Source organism: Pseudophryne corroboree, chromosome 9 (assembly GCF_028390025.1).
Source record: "Pseudophryne corroboree isolate aPseCor3 chromosome 9, aPseCor3.hap2, whole genome shotgun sequence".
Taxonomy (NCBI): Eukaryota; Metazoa; Chordata; class Amphibia; order Anura; family Myobatrachidae; genus Pseudophryne; species Pseudophryne corroboree.
This window is the reverse complement of record NC_086452.1, coordinates 30,567,765-30,588,772: the sequence shown is the minus strand read 5'-3', so window position 1 is coordinate 30,588,772 and position 21,008 is coordinate 30,567,765. Positions and strand designations below refer to the sequence as shown.

The following is a 21,008-nucleotide window of genomic DNA, read 5'->3' as shown; positions in this document are numbered from 1 at the left end:
AGAACCACTCCCAGGTCTCCCCTTAACCTATCACCCTTTTAAATTCTTTTTGGTCGACTACCTCATGTAATGATAGACCCCCAGGATGATTTGAATTGTAATAATGAAGTGACAGTGAAATATTTGGTTAGGATGAGCCAGCAGCTGAAAAAAAAAATCAACAAAGAAATTTAAAGCTGGTGATTCCTGACCTACCGAACAGTAATTGCAATGACATTGAGCCTGGGGATTATGTGATGTTTCGAAATTTCTTACGCTCAGGTTGCCTCATAGACAGGTGGGAAGGACCATATCAAGTCTTGTTAACCAGCACAACAGCATTGAAGGTCGCCGAAAGAGAGACTTGGATCCACTCGTCCCACTGCAAGAAGGTCGCTGACCCGGAGAGAATTCGTGCAGTTTCATCAAGGTTTTGTGATTTGGTAACTGTGTGTCCAAAGAGCAAAGCAAAGAGACACTAGAGTGTTTGTTCTGGGAAAGTTGAAAGGCAGGACTGTTGAAGGGCATCTGAGCACAGAGAAGTAACAAGAGCTAGAATGGTTGTCGTACCACTTTCTTTTTTTCACCTCCCCCTGCATTTTTCCTTTCTTTTCTCCTTATTTTCCTCCTTTCCCCTAACGAAATGGATCAATCACAGGAGACTGCGTTTCGGGTTCTGTTAGTAATTATGGTTTTGATAGGGACAGTTTGTTTTGGTGAGGGTCCCAGAGAGGTCAAGCAGGGATCTGGAATGGGTTCTGATGGCAAGTATGAATTTGTAGGATCTCAGGATCAGCACATCATTTTGGTAAAGGCTGGCATCAGTAAGCGCTCTGGTAGTCAGGGAGCTCGGAGGCACTGTGAGAGGTTATTGTCTGATGAATATTGCATTTGTAGGAATTGTGAGAATATAGTTGAGGATGGGTGCATCCAGAGATGTCAGTCCAACCTTAATATCGACATGGACCGTCATCCGTTGAGTGATTACCACTAAGGTCTTAAACCAGACAAAATGTTGGGTGTGCTCACAGGTACCTCAAGGTCAGAGCAAGTCAGGATTAGTACCATACCCTTTAGCAATAGATGAGGTACTCGAATTACAGGGTGGGAGACCGGTGGACAAGAAATTCAATATTTCTAGGCCCCCTAGTTTGAAGCTCCACTAGTATCATGTAGACAGATCCTTATGTTTTAATATTTCCAATTACCGAAAACCGGGAAATTGGGAAGTGACGTGGAATAACCAGACAATGGGGCAGATGTATTAACCTGGAGACGGCATAAGGAAGTGATAAACCAGTGATATGTGCAAGGTGATAAAGGCAGCAGCCAATCAGATCCTAACTGTTAATTTACATATTGTATCTGATTGGCTGCTGCCTTTATCACCTTGCACATATCACTGGTTTATCACTTCCTTATGCTCTTTCCAGGTTAATACATCTGCCCCAATGACCTTTTCACACAGAGCTAATGTGATACCCATAGACTCTGAACTTGTACGCCAAATAGCCAACAGTGGGAGGTATTTTTGGTATAGGTATACTCGTGGAAGCAAGACCATGTGGGTTGGAAAAGCATCGCCAGGGTATTGTGCTCATATCATCCAGCCCGATACTTGTACTGAGCAGATGGGAGAACTAGGAATTGGTTTCTTCACTTGGAAAGTTTGTAATATGGTGATGTTATATTTTGTCCCCTATGTTCTCCCAGATGATGCCTATTTCATATGTGGGAGGAAGGCGTACAAGTGGCTTGCCCCGAGCTCAGAGGGATTGTGTTATATTGGGAGAGTACTACCAGAGGTCATGACCATAACCCATGATAAGATGAAAGACGTTCACCGCAGAGCTCAGGCTCCTCATACTCATACTCACTATGAACACATTATCAAGAGACACCTCATAGATAGGACAGAGCACGTAGCCTCTGATTTGATCCACGAATCCACCGGGATTCAATTCCTTCTCGCATTAGACATCACCCGTACCACCAGAGGAACTATAAATTATAGGTATATCCATGCGCTAGCGAACTTGATAAACAATATCACTGAGATGTATGACGACACCTTCAGGTATACGGGAAGGGAGTTACAAGCTTACAAGAAAGAACTGATTCAGCACAGGATGGTCCTAAATTATATCACAGCCGTGACAGGTGGGTACTGTGTTACTCTGGCAACTCAATATGGGGTGAAGTGCTGTACGTATATTACAAACAGCACTGATGACCCAACGGAGATTATCGATCAAAAGATGGACGATATCTTGCAGTTGAAGTGGGAGTTCAGGAGGAAACACAACCTTACCTTGGCGACTGTGAGTAATGAACTGACCGGCTGGGTCTCATGGCTGAACCCACGCAAATGGTTCTCAGGTTTAGGAGAGTGGGCTCAAAATGTCATCATGAGTGTAGGGAAGTTTCTCCTTTGTATCCTGGGAGTCGTCATAATTATTGGTTTGATATTTAGGTGTGTTCGAATTCTGACGTGGCGCAAGCACGGCACAAAGTTGGTGAGTCTAAGGAGCGAGGGCGCGGTTATAGCAGCAGACTTAATTTATGACCCATCCATAGAGACAGTGTTATGATAAGGATTGCAAATGAATTTCATGACCTGTTTCTTTCACCCGTTTTTCTTTTGTTTCCCCCTCTGCCCAGATACATCCAACCGGAAAAAGGCATCTGCCCTACCCAAAATGTTTATGTGAATGTATTTTAGATATGTCTTATCTTCATCTCTGCAGCCTCCAGTTAATAGCACACATAGTCGACAGGTGATATCCACATATACTAGCACTCACTTATGTTTCCCCCTCCATGTATCATCAACTAAATGTGCACCCCATTTGTTTTAACAAGAAGCCGAAAAGAGCTCGGTAGTGTTTGTTGGACCATTTACAGACCCTTAATACGGGATGAGAAGGATTTAATGTATACTTTGCAATAACTCGACGCTTATTTAGAACATATACGGCACGATGATACATGCCCCTCAGACATGGATTCATACATACATGCTTTTTACTATCCCACTAGGTCATACATTTCCTACCTACAACTCTCCCCCGACCATCCAAAACTTCTGTAGATATTGTGTAGATATTTTTCTGTTTAGTGATTAGATAGTGGCAGTTATTGGTGACTGCCAAAGGGTGGACTGTCAAAGTCGAAAAATATTGCAGTGCACACATCACGTACAAACTACACACAGATGGCCTCCGCGCGTGTACTTGTTCTGCTGTGCGTGCACATATTCGCAATTTGCGTATGGTCGCTCCCGCGGTCGTGCGCATCAGCGCGTGGTATGGGTATTTACGGTAGAGTTTGTGGACGCATGGAGAGCTATCAAAACACATTACATATTTAATCCAAATAGTGCACAATGTACACATAGTCCCCCTGCACCACATCAGGAAGTAACAGCAGTTTAAAGGGTTTCAGAACAAAGGGATTCACCTTTTCAGAATAGGAGGGGACAGAACAAGGTTATAAGGTGGTGTTTGGTATCCAGCTGAAGGATATTTTAAGGGTAACATTCCGGTGTTGGTTTGAGGAAGACCGCATGTTCCTGCAGATAGTTATGTGCAGGAGCAGAATATAGATATAAACTGTATTTACTGTACATTATGTATGTGGCGGGAATCCAGAGGAGACCACCCACATGAGCAGTTGGATCAGACATCGCCCACCTATTCAAACCGACCTATGACCTTTCCTGTACTGTAAATGTGCATCCCTGTGTCCAATGGACAAAGAGATTACAGTATCTATTGTATTGCTTTTTGGAAGAAGTGTATAAAGAGAGCCTGCTGCTGGCCTGGTCAGACACAAGACTCACAACGTTATCTATCAGATAACGGAGGACCGGACCGGGAAGCGCAAGCGAATTCACTCACGTATGTACCATTGAATGTAGCCATTTACTCTGTTATATTTGTATTGTATTATTTGTATTGTAACCCCTTTTCAGCAATAATACGCTGTGGTTTCGGAACCCAGCGGTTTAATTACAATCTGGTGTCGTGTCTTCATTGCCCTGCTAAGGTTTAAAGTGTATTATCATTGCATTGCATTGCTGTATAAGGTTTAAAGTGTATCTCTGGGTGTGTACGCGTTGTGAGTACTTTGTACCGTTAGCGCGGCGTTTGTACGCAAAGTCCGTACACAGTACGAGACTTTGTACGCTAATAGCGTACAAAGTACGTACAGGGTGTATTAAGTATAGCGGCCGCAGCGGCACCATGGTAAAGTGTATTTAAGGTGTGTTTAAGGTATAGCTTTCATTCCTGTAAGATAATCAGCATTATCAGAACAGACATCTACATTAATAAGAAAGTAGGAAGAGAAGGCTTAAACCTTATAGAGTTGGGACCCGTACAGAGTTCAGTCCTCACAAAACTTTGTCTATGTGTGGGTGCTGCCTTATCGCCCTTCAACTCTGCAGCTCCTACGTGCAGAGGGGTGTAGGGTGTAGAAAATATGGTTATCAACTCTACCGAACGAGTGTGTTCACAGAGAACAGTATATTCTGAAGGGAACAAGATCATACGATTACGTAATGCGCTATAGTCCTTTGGTGATGGGACTGGGAAACAGTAACAAGGGGTAATTCCAGGTCACGGAACCAACGCGGATTTCCGTATGTCTGTATTCTCTGCACTTTACTACAAAATATCTAAATTCAGAGTTTTTTTAATCACAGTTAATTTTTGATTTATTAGGAGTATGAAATGTCATCAATCTGCAAATTTTGACATTTATCAGCATACAAAACCCAATTTTCTGAAGTCAGAACAGGCTCGATTTGGAAAGGTTTTACAAAATATGCTGAATACTCCTAAAATGAATAACACATCTGCTGTCAGAGTGCCTTTTGGAGTAAACTTCTACAATGACTCAGTTTCAGCATTTGCACATTAACCTGTAAGACTGGAGTATTAATGTGTGTTCCAGCTGCTGTGGAACTACACATCCCAGCATGCCCTTCCAGAGTTTGCTAAGAGGGCATGCTAAAACTGCATGCTGGAATGTGTAGATCTGCAGCAGCTTAAGGGCCACATGTTGCATAACTCTGCTGTAAGACATTATTTCCTGTGTCATGTACAGTAACTGCAATGAACTTTCCCTTTTCTAGGTGGGTCCTAGATAAGTACTGCAGAATTTAGGCGTTCATCAGACATTGGTATAAACCCATTTAAACAATCTTATAAAGCATTTGAACTACTTTTTTAATGGCCTAATACAGCAGAGACAGTATTACCGGTCTGTTACATAGAAACTATAATATTGATACTTTGTTATTCAAAGATTTAGTACTGTATATAACATCTATGCTGGTGTAATTGAAGGTTTTTATATGAATTTTAACATTTTTAATAATAAAACAATGGTTGTGTAATTTGTTGATTGAACAACGCTTCCCCAAGTGCAGCTTTTTCTTATGATGTGTTTTTTGTGAGCGTGCCAATACCTTGTCTACTGCAGCAAGTGTCTCCTTGAGACAGTGGGGCTCATATAAAATCAACCAATATGGCTATTTCCCTAAAAAGACCTGTTTTCGGGGATCAGCCGCAAATATTAAGTATCCCCTGAATATACGTAGGAGGGACCGCAGCAGATATCTCCTGATCCCTCCAATTCTGCCGGCAGACGCATCCCCATAGGTTTCTATAGGGTATGCCATGCGACCAGATTTACCAATATCCGACATGCGAAGCGTTCCCAATATTACCCCAGCAGCTACCGTCATCTTCAGACAGCGGTAGCCCATTGTAGCTTATGGGCTTCAAAATGTGTCTGTAGTTCTGGCAGGGTTCCCCGGGAGTCCTCCGCTGGAAATGGCCGCTGTGCATGGCGGTCAGCGTGACCACATATGCGCAGTAGGCCCAGCACAACACTTGGCACATCGCAGGGATGGACTTCTTTGGGAGCACCTGTCCCTGCCTGTGCCGGGTGATACATTCACCCGATGCGATCGCATTCTGCAATGCGATCGCATGGGCGCTAATATCATGTTAGGTCAGGCGTTCAAGAGGGTTCCGGGGAGTGGCAGGCGGGTTGTGACCATTTTCTGGGCATGTTCCAGCCTGCAACTGGGATCCCACACACTCCGGCGACTTGCTTCCTGCGGCCGTGCTGCACACCCACAGGGCTACCCACAAGTCTGATAATAGGCTCGTCTGCGACCGCCGCTTCATCTTTGTACGCAGCCCGCTGGGACTCGCAAAGCCGCTGGAGGGTGTCTCAATATAAATCCAGGCGACTGCGGCATTTGTCTATTTTACCAGAGTCGCTGCGTACACAATCGCAGCTGCGGCAGCATTAGCGCACATCACTAATCAGACCCATTGGCTAGTTTTCCCGTACCTCAGACTTTCACAGTTCCCCAAGGCAGGAGGGACCTGCAGGAGGTCGTTATTCTGCAGGTCCAGGGTAGAGAGTTTGGTGAGTTTTATCAGCTGGAGAGGATCTATGGAGCTGATCTGATTGCTGCTGATGAGAACAGTCTCCAAAGTGGGGATGCGATAGAGAACGTCTGGGAAGGTCTTCAACCTGGTAATATAAATGCAAACAAATTAATTATATTGCATATATATATATATATATATTTCTCTATATCATTTTACAGAATTCAAAGGCTTTATTTCATATAGCGAAACCAGGTAATCTAGAACAAAATACGCTTTACAAACATGTCACATCAAGGACAAAGACAATCACGAAGGAATCACGTGTATATAACGCAGATGTATTAAGTGTATTAACTTTAGTGGTCACTACAATAAATCCGAAAGTCACCGCAAAGTACTCAGATACGCACTGCGGTGGTGCTTTATATGATCCGGTGATACAGCTAGAGGCCTGGGTTGCGGGTGTTTTGCCCTAGTGATGCCCAATGAATGTGCTCTGTGCCAGCTCTGTAAAGACACCGTAGACATATAGACAGGAGAACCTGTTCCAGAAGGGCAGTATTCTGATGCACCATCGATGTGTAGTTTGGAATTTGTGCACACATACGGCAGACTAACACTGTTCCTTTTCCTGCACAGCCTTATGGGGCTGCTAGGTAAAATGCGTGATGTAAGGTGCTATTTGCTAGTATACACGCAGTCGCATCGGCACTTCACCGACATCGCATATATTTGCCCATATGTTCTGCTAATAAGTACAACTGTATCCACTGCTTGGCTGTGTTCTATCCACAGGCAACACAAATAAACATCTGCTCCTGATCATATGAAGACATGAATAGGAAGCACAGAGGGAAGTCAGACAGAAAAAATAAGATTTTAAACCTACCGGTAAATCTTTTTCTCCTAGTCCGTAGAGGATGCTGGGGACTCCGTAAGGACCATGGGGTATAGACGGGCTCCGCAGGAGACATGGGCACTATAAAGAACTTTAGAATGGGTGTGCACCGGCTCCTCCCTCTATGCCCCTCCACCAGTTAACAGTATGAACAAAACAGTATCAGCCAACGACTGATCTTAACTGTAACATAACCCTTATGTAAGCAACAACTATATACAAGTCATGCAGAAATATGTCCGCACTGGGACGGGCGCCCAGCATCCTCTACGGACAAGGAGAAAAAGATTTACCGGTAGGTTTAAAATCTTATTTTCTCTTACGTCCTAGAGGATGCTGGGGACTCCGTAAGGACCATGGGGATTATACCAAAGCTCCAAACCGGGCGGGAGAGTGCGGATGACTCTGCAGCACCGATTGAGCAAACATGAGGTCCTCATCAGCCAGGGTATCAAACTTGTAGAATTTAGCAAAAGTGTTTGAACCCGACCAAGTAGCCGCTCGGCAAAGCTGTAAAGCCGAGACGCCTCGGGCAGCCGCCCAAGAAGAGCCCACCTTCCTAGTGGAATGGGCCTTTACCGAATTTGGTACCGGCAATCCAGCCGTAGAATGAGCCTGCTGAATCGTGTTACAGATCCAGCGAGCAATAGTCTGCTTAGAAGCAGGAGCGTCAACCTTGTTGGCTGCATACAGGACAAACAGAGCTTCTGTTTTCCTAATTCGAGCCGTCCTGGCTACGTACATTTTTAAGGCCCTGACTACATCAAGGGATTTGGAATCCTCCAAGTCTCCCGTAGCCACAGGCACCACAATAGGTTGGTTCATATGAAACGATGACAACACCTTAGGCAAAAATTGAGGACGAGTCCTCAACTCTGCTCTATCCACATGGAAAATGAGATAGGGGCTCTTATGAGACAAGGCCGCCAATTCGGACACCCGCCTTGCAGATGCCAAGGCCAACAACATGACCACCTTCCAAGTGAGAAATTTTAACTCAACAGTTTGAAGAGGCTCAAACCAGTGAGATTTTAGGAACTGTAACACCATGTTAAAGTCCCATGGTGCCACTGGGGGCACAAAAGGAGGCTGGATGTGCAGCACTCCCTTTACAAAAGTCTGGACTTCTGGTAAAGTAGCCAATTCTCTCTGGAAAAATATAGAAAGGGCCGAAATCTGTACCTTAATGGAGCCTAACTTTAGGCCCATATCCACTCGTCTGTAGAAAGTGGAGAAACCGGCCCAAGTGGAAGTCTTCCGTAGGAGCATTCTTGGCTTCACACCAAGAAACATACTTCCTCCAGATACGGTGATAATGTTTCGCCGTCACCTCCTTCCTAGGATGACTTCTTCCGGAATACCCTTCCCAGCTAGGATTTGGTGTTCAACCGCCATGCCGTCAAACGTAACCGCGGTAAGTCTTGGAACACGCAGGGCCCCTGCTGCAACAGGTCCTCCCTGAGAGGAAGAGGCAATGGATCTGAGCTGCTCCTGAAGATCTGAATACCAAGCCCTTCGAGGCCAATCTGGAACAATGAGTATTGTCTGCACTATTTTTCGTCTTATGATTCTCAGTATCTTTGAGATGAAAGGAAGAGGAGGGAACACATAGACCGACTAAAACACCCATGGTGTCACAAGGGCATCCACCGCTACTGCCTGAGGGTCCCTTGACCTGGCACAATACCTCCGAAGCTTCTTGTTGAGGCGTGACGCCATCATGTCTATTTGAGGAAGTCCCCAAAGACTTGTTATCTCTGCAAAAACTTCTTGATGAAGTCCCCACTCTCCTGGATGGAGATCGTGTCTGCTGAGAAAGTCTGCTTCGCAGTTGTCCACTCCCGGAATGAATACCGCTGACAGAGCGCTTACGTGATTTTCTGCCCAGCGCAGAATCCTGGTGGCTTCTGCCATTGCCACTCTGCTTCTTGTCCCGCCTTGGCGGTTTACATGAGCCACGGCTGTGACATTGTCTGATTGAATCAGAACCGGTAGGTCGCGAAGAATATTCTCCGCTTGTCGTAGGCCATTGTATATGGCCCTCAATTCCAGTATGTTGATGTGTAGACAAGCCTCCTGGCTTGACCACAGTCCCTGAAAATTCCTTCCTTGTGTGACTGCTCCCCATCCTCGGAGGCTCGCGTCCGTGGTCACCAGGACCCAGTCCTGAATGCCGAACCTGCGACCCTATAGAAGGTGAGCACTCTGGAGCCACCACAGGAGAGACACCCTGGCCCTGGGGGACAGAGTTATTTTATGATGTATTTGAAGGTGGGACCCGGACCACTTGTCCAGAAGGTCCCACTGAAACGTCCTCGCATGAAACCTGCCGAAGAGGATAGCCTCGTAGGTCGCCACCATTTTCCACAGTACTCGAGTGCATTGATGGACTGACACTCTTTTCGGTTTTAACAGGTCTCTGACCATGTTCTGGAGTTCCTGGGCTTTTTCCCTCGGGAGAAAAACCCTCTTTTGTTCTATGTCCAGAATCATGCCTAAGAAGGACAGCCGAGTCGTTGGAACCAACTGCGACTTTGGTAGATTTAGAATCCATCCATGTTGCTGTAGCACTCTCAGGGAGAGCGACACGCTTTTCTGCAACTGTTCCTTTGATCTTGCTTTTATCAGGAGATCGTCCAAGTACGGGATAATTGTGACTCCTTGCCTGCGTAGGAGCACCATCATTTACGCCATTACCTTGGTGAACACCCTCGGGCTGTGGAAAGACCAAACGGCAACGTCTGAAACTGGTAATGACAGTCCTGTACAGCGAATCTCAGGTATGCCTAATGAGGAGGATATATGGGGACGTGTAGGTATGCATCCTTTATGTCTAATGACACCATAAAATCCCCTTCCAGGCTGGAGATGACTGCCCTGAGCGATTCCATCTTGAACTTGAACCTTTTTAAGAACAGGTTCAGGGATTTTAGATTTAGAATGGGTCTGACCGAGCCATCCGGTTTCGGGACCACAAATAGGGTTGAATAGTACCCTTTCCCCTGTTGTGTTAGGGGAACCTTGATAATCACTTCCTGTTGACACAGCTTTTGAATTGCAGCTAAAATTATCTCCCTCTTTGGGGGAGAAGCAGGTAAAGCAGATTTGAAGAATCGACGAGGAGGCACGTCTTCGAATTCCAGCTTGTAGCCCTGGGATACAATTTCCATCGCCCAAGGATCCATGTCCGACTGAACTCAGACGTGGCTGAAGAGTCGAAGACGTGCCCCCACCGATGCGGCCTCCCTCAGTGGAGCCCCAGCGTCATGCGGTGGATTTAGTAGAAGCCAGGGAGGACTTCTGTTCCTGGGAACTGGCCGTAGCAGGCATTCTTTTCCCTCTACCCTTACCTCTGGCGAGGAAGGAAGAGCCCCGACCTCTTCTGGACTTATGCGACCAAAAGGACTGCATCAGATACTGTGGAGTTTTCTTTTGCTGTGGGGGAACATAAGGCAAAAAAGTAGATTTACCCGCGGTAGCTGTGGAAACCAGGTCCGCGAGACCTTCCCAAATAAAACCTCACCCTTGTAAGGTAAAACTTAAATATGCCTCTTTGAGTCGGCATCACCCGTCCATTGGCGGGTCCACAGTGCTCGCCTAGCCGAGACCGCCATTGCATTGGCCCTTGCACCTAGTAGTCCGACGTCTCTCTGAGCGTCTCTCATATATAAGACTGCGTCTTTGATGTGACCTAAGGTCAACAAAATGGTATCCCTATCTAGGGTATCAATATCAGCTGACAAGGTATCTGTCCAAACTGCTACCGCGCTACAGACCCAGGCCGATGCTATAGCCGGTCTGAGTAAAGCACCAGTATGTGTATAAATTGATTTTAAAGTCGTTTCCTGTCTGCGATCAGCAGGATCTTTGAGAGCTGCCGTGTCTGGGGACGGTAGCGCCACCTTTTTGGATAAGCGCGTCAAAGCATTGTCCACCCTGGGTGAGGATTCCCACCGTACCCTGTCCTGTGCCGGGAAAGGATACGCCATAAGAACTCTTTTGGGAATCTGCAGTTTTTTGTCTGGAGTTTCCCAAGCCTTTTCACATAACGCGTTCAGCTCATGAGATGTGGGAAATGTTACCTCAGGTTTCTTTTCCTTAAACATGTGCACCTCGTGTCAGGGACAGAGGGGTCATCTGTGATATGCAAAACATCCTTTATTGCAATAATCATATAATGAATACTTTTGGCCACCCTTGGGTGTAGCCTTGCATCATCGTAGTCGACACTGGAGTCAGAATCCGTGTCGGTATCAGTGTCTGCTATGTGGGATAGGGAACGCTTTTGAGACCCTGAAGGACCCTGTGACACCATCAAAGCCATTGATTGGACTCTGCTTTGTCCAATCTCTTATGTAACAAGGTCACATTTGCATTTAAAACATTCCACATGTCCAACCAATCAGGTGTCGGCGTTGCCGACGGAGAAACCACAATCATCTGCTCCACCTCCTCTCTAGAAGAGCCTTCCGTCTCAGACATGCCGACACAGGCGTACCGACACCCACACACACACAGGGATTGTATGTATGTATATACAGGGGGGATAGGGAAACCGGCGACTAATGTGGCTAAAAGATCGTGTTTAAAAAATGTTGTTTTTTTTCAAAAAAACTGAAAGCCAAAAAATATAAAAGCAAAAAGTTTTTAATACATGAGAGTAAAATCAGTTTTTTTTTTAATGTTTGGAGTACAAGCAAAGATTGCATATAAAATAAAGTACAAAAATATAAAAGGATAAAGGATAGGAAATAAACTTAACTTGAAAATACTGGGTGGTCAGTACAGGCCCAACGCGTTTCGTCTCACCAGACTTCTTCAAGGGTTAGGGACAGAATGAAGCTGTATGTCTATTTATACCCATATCACTTAGGTATGAGGTGGTGACATCATAATAGATCATGTGATGTGATCTGACAACAAACATTAACAGAGCGTACAAAGCTCATTTTAAAACATATCAGGGGTGAGGTCCTCACCAGGCATGTCCAATATTGATGAAAACGAGTGAAAAACAGTATGAAATAGCGTTTAAAAACGTCCAGAATGTGAACAGGAGTCATTTCCGCCACACTTCCAGTGACGGAGGACTCCGTACGTCACTTCCGCCCCACTTCCGGCGGCGATCGCGCATGCGCGCACGGCGGCTCCCGGCTTCCTGAATCTCAATGCGCATGCGCCCACGGGTATTTTGTGTTGCTTTTACATAAAGGGGGATGTTTTGTCTCCTCCAGCTCACTCGGGGAGAGTCCATTTTATGTGGGTTTCTTGTCATATTTTTCAATGAGGCTGCGGCGGCCATCTTTGAGTAGTCATGCAGACAGTCCCAGGATACAGGCAGCTCGGTTTCCATGGCAACATGTTGCATATATTCAATAATAGAAAACAAATGATAGAATCAACATATCATAATATAGATAATCAAATACAGGCATAGTTTCCATGGCTACAGTCAAAAGTAGACACAGCCATAATAAAAAATAGACATACGTCATTTATTATACGTATTTTAAAGTGCCAGTGCAGTAAAAGTGAATATATTTAAGTGTCATATCTATATTATTAGAAGTGACATTGGGCTCATCTAGATAATGATGCCCGTGAGGGAATTAAAAAATAAATAAATAAATTATATATATATGACAGGTGCAGGGGAACGGGAGTGTGTAAATGGTAATCCAACGTGTTTTATTAATTAATATCAAATAGGTGACAATAAAATACCGCAGTGCTTGGTCATTATGTATTGGTGCTCGTCTGTCATCATTACAGTACCTGATCTTCCCAGGTAGTCTCCCTCCCTGGTACTGGTCAGGCCCAGACACTGCTTAGCTTCCAAGATCAGGCGAGATTGGGCGTACCAGTGTGGTTTGACTGTACGCGGATTCAAACAGACACCATGATAACAAAGACCTGGTTATTTTGAAACACTTGTTTAATATCTTTTAAAGTGCAAAACGTGACTTATTGGATGACGTGGAATACAGAACAAGGAAGAGAATAAACACGGTATATAGAGAATAAAAAAGAGGGGTAGCGGATACTGCACCTTATAGAAAAGGTGCAATTTCATATCCCTCGTTCAGGCCAACTGGATGTAGAGTCTGCAACTGGAAGATCCAGTACATTTCCCCTTCTGGACAGTTTATTAGTGAGGTCCCCTCCTCTCTCACCCAGGACCACGTGTTCAATAGCCTTGAATGTAACTTCCTCTGGATTGGAATCATGTTGTACCGCAAAATGTCTGGAAACTGCATGGCTCTCTACTTTGTTTTTGATGTTTCTTATGTGCTCCTGGATCCGTATTTTCAGGGGTCTTTTTGTCTTTCCCACATATTTCATTTTACAGGTACATTCCAAGAGGTAAATCACAGATGATGTATTGCAGTTCATAAAGTCCTTTATGGTATATTCCTTCTTGTCATCCGTGTCACTAAATGTTTTCCTGCTTCGATGTAAGTATCTGCAGATGTTGCACTTTCCACATTTATATGATCCTGTACATTTCAGGCTCGGGGTCTTGTACATTGTTTCCTCTCTTCGCATACTTGGTGCAACAATGTCCTTCAAATTTCTTGATTTTTTGAATACAAGTTCAGGTTGTGGCGGTAGAATCTCCTTAAGCACCGGGTCCATTAAAAGAATGTTCCAATGAGTTCTGAGTGATTTCCGTATTACTTTTTCATGCTGACTGAAGGTGGTAATGAAGGCGACCGAGTCTTTTTTCTCCTCTCTGGTTTTATACGTTAATAATTCCTCTCTGTTGAGGCTTCTTGTCTTTTCCAGAGGTGCATCTAGAATGGGTTCAGGGTAACTTTTATCCTCAAACCTTTTTCTGTAGACTTCAAGTTGGTCATCACAGTCTTTGGAGCTTGTGCAATTCCTTTTTATTCTTGAGAATTGGGATGCCAGGATATTGGTGGTCATTCAGAGTTGTTCGCTCGGTAATTTTCTTCGCATCGCAGCGATTTTCCGCTAACTGCGCATGCGCAATGTTCGCACTGCGACTGCGCCAAGTAAATTTGCTATGCAGTTAGGTATTTTACTCACGGCATTACGAGGTTTTTTCTTCGTTCTGGTGATCGTAATGTGATTGACAGGAAGTGGGTGTTTCTGGGCGGAAACTGGACGTTTTATGGGAGTGTGTGAATAAACGCTACCGTTTCTGGGAAAAACGCGGGAGTGGCTGGAGAAACGGAGGAGTGTCTGGGCGAACGCTGGGTGTGTTTGTGACGTCAAACCAGGAACGACAAGCACTGAACTGATCGCAGATGCCGAGTAAGTCTCGAGCTACTCAGAAACTGCACAGAGAAGTCTTTTCGCATTATTGCGAATCTTTCGTTCGCAATTTTGATAAGCTAAGATTCACTCCCAGTAGGCGGCGGCTTAGCGTGTGCAAAGCTGCTAAAAGCAGCTTGCGAGCGAACAACTCGGAATGAGGGCCATTGTTCTTCCACCTTTCTAGGTGGTTACTATGATAGTGCAAGTAACTGTTCATGTCCACTTCCTTGATAAAATTTCTCGACGTGACCCTCCCATTCTCTCCAGATAAAATCAGATCTAGGTACTCCACAGATCTACTATCAACAGTTGAAGTAAAAGCAATCTTTGTATACATGTATCGAGCATTCAAAAGGCATATCCGCATGTAGGGTGTTTCTGGAAAGCGACCCTTCCCTCGCTGGCACCCACAGGGATTTTATATGTGATCTTATGCATTTTATCCTCAGTCATAACTATTTTACATTTTTAAACCAGTTTTACTTACAATGCTGCCTCATAGAAGATCTGAAGTCTTCTGCCGCCTTTGAAGTCTTATTTCTTCGTATACTCACCCGGCTTCTATCTTCCGGCTCTGCGAGGAGGACGGCGGCGCGGCTCCGGGACGAACGGCGAGGGTGAGACCTGCGTTCCGACTCCCTCTGGAGCTAATGGTGTCCAGTAGCCTAAGAAACAGAGCCTATCATTTAAGTAGGTCTGCTTCTCTCTCCTCAGTCCCACGATGCAGGGAGTCTGTTGCCAGCAGTGCTCCCTGAAAATAAAAAACCTAACAAAATTATTTTTCAGAGAAACTCAGGAGAGCTCCCCTGTAATGCACCCAGTCTCCTCTGGGCACAGGATCTAACTGAGGTCTGGAGGAGGGGCATAGAGGGAGGAGCCAGTGCACACCCATTCTAAAGTTCTTTGTAGTGCCCATGTCTCCTGCGGAGCCCGTCTATACCCCATGGTCCTTACAGAGTCCCCAGCATCCTCTAGGACGTAAGAGAAAACACAATATAGTAAATAACGCCAAGAAGGCAGGTACAAGCCATTGAAGTACTCTGACGGAGGGTGACACCCTTCCAGAGCATTTGCATCCACCGCTGCCATTACGGCAATACACAACACTCACTGGTAACATGTGATGACTCTTACAGACCTGTTAAAAGAAAGGATTATGGTCTGCAGCCGTGTCAGCGCTTCCAGCTCATCGGGAACACACACAAGCGCGTTGTTCCTGCAATGTAAAATTCAATTATGCAAATTCCAGGTTGATTTTGCCACGTAAATGACTGCCACTTTAAAAAAACAACAGGAGAACTCTGCCAAAATCCTGACTGGCAACTATTCATCATAAGGTGGCCCTTTACACTGAAGTCTCTGGCTAATTACTAAAGGTAGCATTATCACTTCCCAGTATAGTATATAGGCTACCGATCACCTACAGTAAAGGAAGATGTTTAACACGGAGCCCATTATCATGAAAACATAGGGGGGGGATTCAGACCTGATCGCTGGGCTGCTAAATGTGGTGTGCTGCGTTCAGATAGTCACCGTCCAAGGGGAGTGTATATTCGTCGTGCAAGTGAGCGATCCCATGTATACACCAAGGTGCAAAAAAAACCTCAGTCAGCGGACAGCTGCAAATCTGTTGGCACCTCGTTCACCATCTACAGATTTTTGTACTGTGTGCAGTGTGTGAGTAGCCCAGGACTTACAGCTACAGAGCGATGAGAACAGGCGATGAGAACAGGCTGATCGGGGCCGGAGCTGACGTCAGACACCCTCCCAGAAAACACTTGGACACGCCTGCATTTTCCCACACACCCAGAATACGGTCAGTTACCACCCACAAATGGCCTCTTCCTGTCATTCACCTTGTGAATGGCTGTGCGATTGAACTTTTCGCACCAGCCTGTCGCTGTTCAACGATGTCTGTTGTTTGCCGACGCACCTGCGTATTGGGGTGCATAGGTTGTCTATCGCTGATCACCTGCTGTGCTAAAACGCACCGCAGCAATGATGGAGGCACCGTGGAGGCATCATTTTTGGGCTGATGGACCCAAATTCATAATTTAAGGAATTGCCCATTTCTGAGAACAGTGCGTCAAGTATTAATGGTTGTATGAGATTCTTATGCTGGCCATACACTTGTGCGATGTCCTGCGACGCGACATCGCAGGGCATCGCACCTGAACTGCCAAAGTGATTACCATGCGATCATGCGATAGATCGCATGGTAATCACGTGATGGGCACGTCACCGCAGAGTGGGAGCGGCCTCTGGCCGCTCCCGGCGGGTGCCCATCGCAGTGTGATATATCTCATGTGGGTCTAAAACCACATGCGATTGCACTGCGATGCGAGAAATATTATGTGCAGCACATACTATCTTGAGACGCGATATTCGACCGGCGTGCCCGCGCATCGCGTCTCAAGGTACTAAAACGTGCATACAATCCTTCGATTTCTCTCACAGATGTGGTCGAAATCAAAGGATAGCACCAATTATCTCATAAGTGTATGGGCACCAGAGAGGAAATGCTCTTCTACGTAGTGCTAAGCGTTCATAAACCACTACACAATCACAACGCACTTCATCAGCGAGCAGAATGCATTCCGTGTCTCAAGGGAAATCTGTATTGCTGATCTGGCAGCTCATTATACAGTGCATTAACCAGGCAATCCATGTGGAATACGGTGTCTATAGGTATACAGCACAGATGTTTACCAGTCTCCGTATCATTTGTTGTTTATCGTTTATCATTTGTGTGACTTTCTGTCGTGTCATTTTGTGGTTCAATTTTCCTTTTTTTTGTGAGAACATGTAATAAAAAAAATAAGAATTTACTCACCGGTAATTCTATTTCTCGTAGTCCGTAGTGGATGCTGGGAACTCCGAAAGGACCATGGGAATAGCGGGCTCCGAAGGAGGCTGGGCACTCTAGAAAGATTTAGGACTACCTGGTGTGCACTGGCTCCTCCCACTATGACCCTCCTCCAAGCCTCAGTTAGGACACTGTGCCCGGACGAGCGTACACAATAAGGAAGGATTTTGAATCCCGAGTAAGACTCATACCAGCCACACCAATCACACCGTACAACTCGTGATATGAATCCCAGTTAACAGTATGAAACAACTGAGCCTCTCAATAGATGGCTCAACAATAACCCGATTTAGTTAACAATAACTATGTACAAGTATTGCAGATAAACCGCACTTGGGATGGGCGCCCAGCATCCACTACGGACTACGAGAAATAGAATTACCGGTGAGTAAATTCTTATTTTCTCTAACGTCCTAGTGGATGCTGGGAACTCCGAAAGGACCATGGGGATTATACCAAAGCTCCCAAACGGGCGGGAGAGTGCGGATGACTCTGCAGCACCGAATGAGAGAACTCCAGGTCCTCCTCAGCCAGGGTATCAAATTTGTAGAATTTTGCAAACGTGTTTGCCCCTGACCAAGTAGCTGCTCGGCAAAGTTGTAAAGCCGAGACCCCTCGGGCAGCCGCCCAAGATGAGCCCACCTTCCTAGTGGAATGGGCATTTACAGATTTTGGCTGTGGCAGGCCTGCCACAGAATGAGCAAGCTGAATTGTACTACAAATCCAGCGAGCAATAGTCTGCTTAGAAGCAGGAGCACCCAGCTTTTTGGGTGCATACAGGATAAACAGCGAGTCAGATTTTCTGACTCCAGCCGTCCTGGAAACATATATTTTCAGGGCCCTGACAACGTCTAGCAACTTGGAGTCCTCCAAGTCCCTAGTAGCCGCAGGCACCACGATAGGCTGGTTCAGGTGAAACGCTGACACCACCTTTGGGAGAAATTGGGGACGAGTCCTCAATTCTGCCCTATCCATATGGAAAATCAGATAAGGGCTTTTACATGATAAAGCCGCCAATTCTGACACACGCCTGGCTGAAGCCAAAGCCAATAACATGACCACTTTCCACGTGAGATATTTCAGATCCACGGTTTTTAGTGGCTCAAACCAATGTGATTTTAAGAAACTCAACATCACGTTGAGATCCCAAGGTGCCACAGGAGGCACAAATGGGGGCTGAATATGCAGCACTCCTTTCACAAATGTCTGAACTTCAGGTACTGAAGCTAGTTCTTTTTGAAAGAAAATCGACAGAGCCGAGATCTGTACTTTAATGGAGCCTAGTTTTAGGCCCATATTAACTCCTGCTTGCAGGAAATGCAGAAATCGACCTAGTTGAAATTCCTCTGTTGGGGCCTTTTCGGCCTCACACCATGCAACATACTTCCGCCATATGCGGTGATAAATGATTTGCTGTAACCTCTTTTCTAGCTTTAATAAGCGTAGGAATGACTTCCTCCGGAATGCCCTTTTCCTTCAGGATCCGGCGTTCAACCGCCATGCCGTCAAACGCAGCCACGGTAAGTCTTGGAACAGACAGGGCCCCTGCTGTAGCAGGTCTTGTCTGAGCGGCAGAGACCACGGGTCCTCTGAGATCATCTCTTGAAGTTCCGGGTACCACGCTCTTCTTGGCCAATCCGGAACCACGAGAATTGTGTTTACACCTCGCTTTCTTATTATTCTTAATACCTTTGGTATGAGAGGTAGAGGAGGGAACACAAACTGACTGGTACACCCACGGTGTCACTAGAGCGTCCACAGCTATCGCCTGAGGGTCTCTTGACCTGGCGCAATACCTCTCTAGTTTTTTGTTTAGGCGGGACGCCATCATGTCCACCTGTGGACGACCCCACTGATTTACAATCATTTGGAAGACTTCTGGATGAAGTCCCCACTCTCCCGGGTGGAGGTCGTGCCTGCTGAGAAAGTCTGCTTCCCAGTTGTCCACTCCCGGGATGAACACTGCTGACAGTGCTAGTACATGATTTTCCGCCCATCGGAGAATCCTTGTGGCTTCTGCCATTGCCATCCATGCTTCTTGTGCCGCCCTGTCGATTCACATGGGCGACTGCCGTGATGTTGTCTGACTGGATCAGCACCGGCTGGTGTAGGAGCAGGGATTTTGCTTGACTTAGGGCATTGTAAATGGCCCTTAGTTCCAGAATATTTATGTGAAGGGAAGTCTCCTGACTTGACCATAGTCCTTGGAAGTTTTTTCCCTTTGTGACTGCCCCCCAGCCTCGTAGGCTGGCATCCGTGGTCACTAGGACCCAGTCCTGTATGCCGAATCTGCGGCCCTCCAAAAGATGAGCACTCTGCAGCCACCACAGAAGAGACACCCTGGTTCTTGGGGACAGGGTTATCAAGCGATGCATCTGAAGATGCGATCCGGACCACTTGTCCAACAGGTCCCACTGAAAAATCCTGGCATGGAACCTGCCGAATGGAATTGCTTCGTAAGAAGCTACCATCTTTCCCAGGACCCGCGTGCAGTGATGCACCGATACCTGTTTTGGTTTTAGGAGGTCTCTGACTAGAGAAGGCTTTCTCCTCCGGGAGAAACACTTTTTTCTGGACTGTGTCCAGAATCATTCCCAGGAACATTAGACGTGTCGTCGGGACCAGCTGTGACTTTGGGATATTCAGAATCCAGCCGTGCTGGCGCAGCACTTCCTGAGATAGTGCTATTCCCACTAACAACTGTTCCTTGGATCGTGCCTTTATGAGGAGATCGTCCAAGTATGGGATAATTAAAACTCCCTTTTTTCGAAGGAGTATCATCATTTCCGCCATAACCTTGGTAAATACCCTCGGTGCCGTGGAGAGTCCAAACGGCAGCGTCTGGAATTGGTAATGGCAATCCTGTACCACAAATCTGAGGTACTCCTGGTGAGGATGGTAAATAGGGACATGCAGGTAAGCATCCTTGATGTCCAGGGATACCATGTAATCCCCCTCCTCCAGGCTTGCAATAACCGCCCTGAGCGATTCCATCTTGAACTTGAATTTTTTTATGTATGTGTTCAAGGATTTCAAATTTAAAATGCGTCTCACCGAACCGTCCGGTTTCGGCACCACAAATAGTGTGGAATAGTAACCCCGGCCTTGTTGAAGTAGGGGTACCTTGATTATCACCTGCTGGGAATACAGCTTGTGAATCGCTGCTAGCACCGCCTCCCTGTCTGAGGGAGCAATCGGCAAGGCAGATTTTAGGAACCGGTGGGGTGGAGCCGCCTCGAATTCTAGCTTGTACCCCTGAGATACTATTTGAAGGATCCAGGGATCCACCTGTGAGCGAGCCCACTGATCGCTGAAATTCATGAGGCGGGCGCCCACCGTACCTGGCTCCGCCTGTGGAGCCCCACCGTCATGCGGCGGACTTGGTTAATATTTTCTGACAGTTTATCCGACCACGCAGCGGCAGCACTGCACATCCATGCTGACGCAATAGCTGGTCTAAGTATAATGCCTGAGTGTGTATATACAGACTTCAGGATCGCCTCCTGCTTTCTATCAGCAGGTTCCTTAAGGGCGGCCGTATCCTGAGACGGTAGTGCCACCTTTTTAGACA

At 46.1% G+C, this 21,008-nt stretch overlaps 1 protein-coding gene across 2 annotated transcripts in view; it reads right to left on the bottom strand.

The window, feature by feature from the left end:
- Positions 1-21,008, bottom strand: part of LRRC40 (leucine rich repeat containing 40) — a 146,126-nt gene that overhangs the window by 14,325 nt on the left and 110,793 nt on the right. For both annotated transcript variants that reach the window (XM_063939104.1, XM_063939103.1), the window contains 2 exons: positions 15,710-15,787; positions 6,349-6,534 (listed from right to left, as the gene is read on the bottom strand). In XM_063939104.1, the coding sequence (XP_063795174.1) occupies positions 6,349-6,534; positions 15,710-15,787 (264 nt within the window). The remainder of the gene's footprint in view (positions 1-6,348; positions 6,535-15,709; positions 15,788-21,008) is intronic.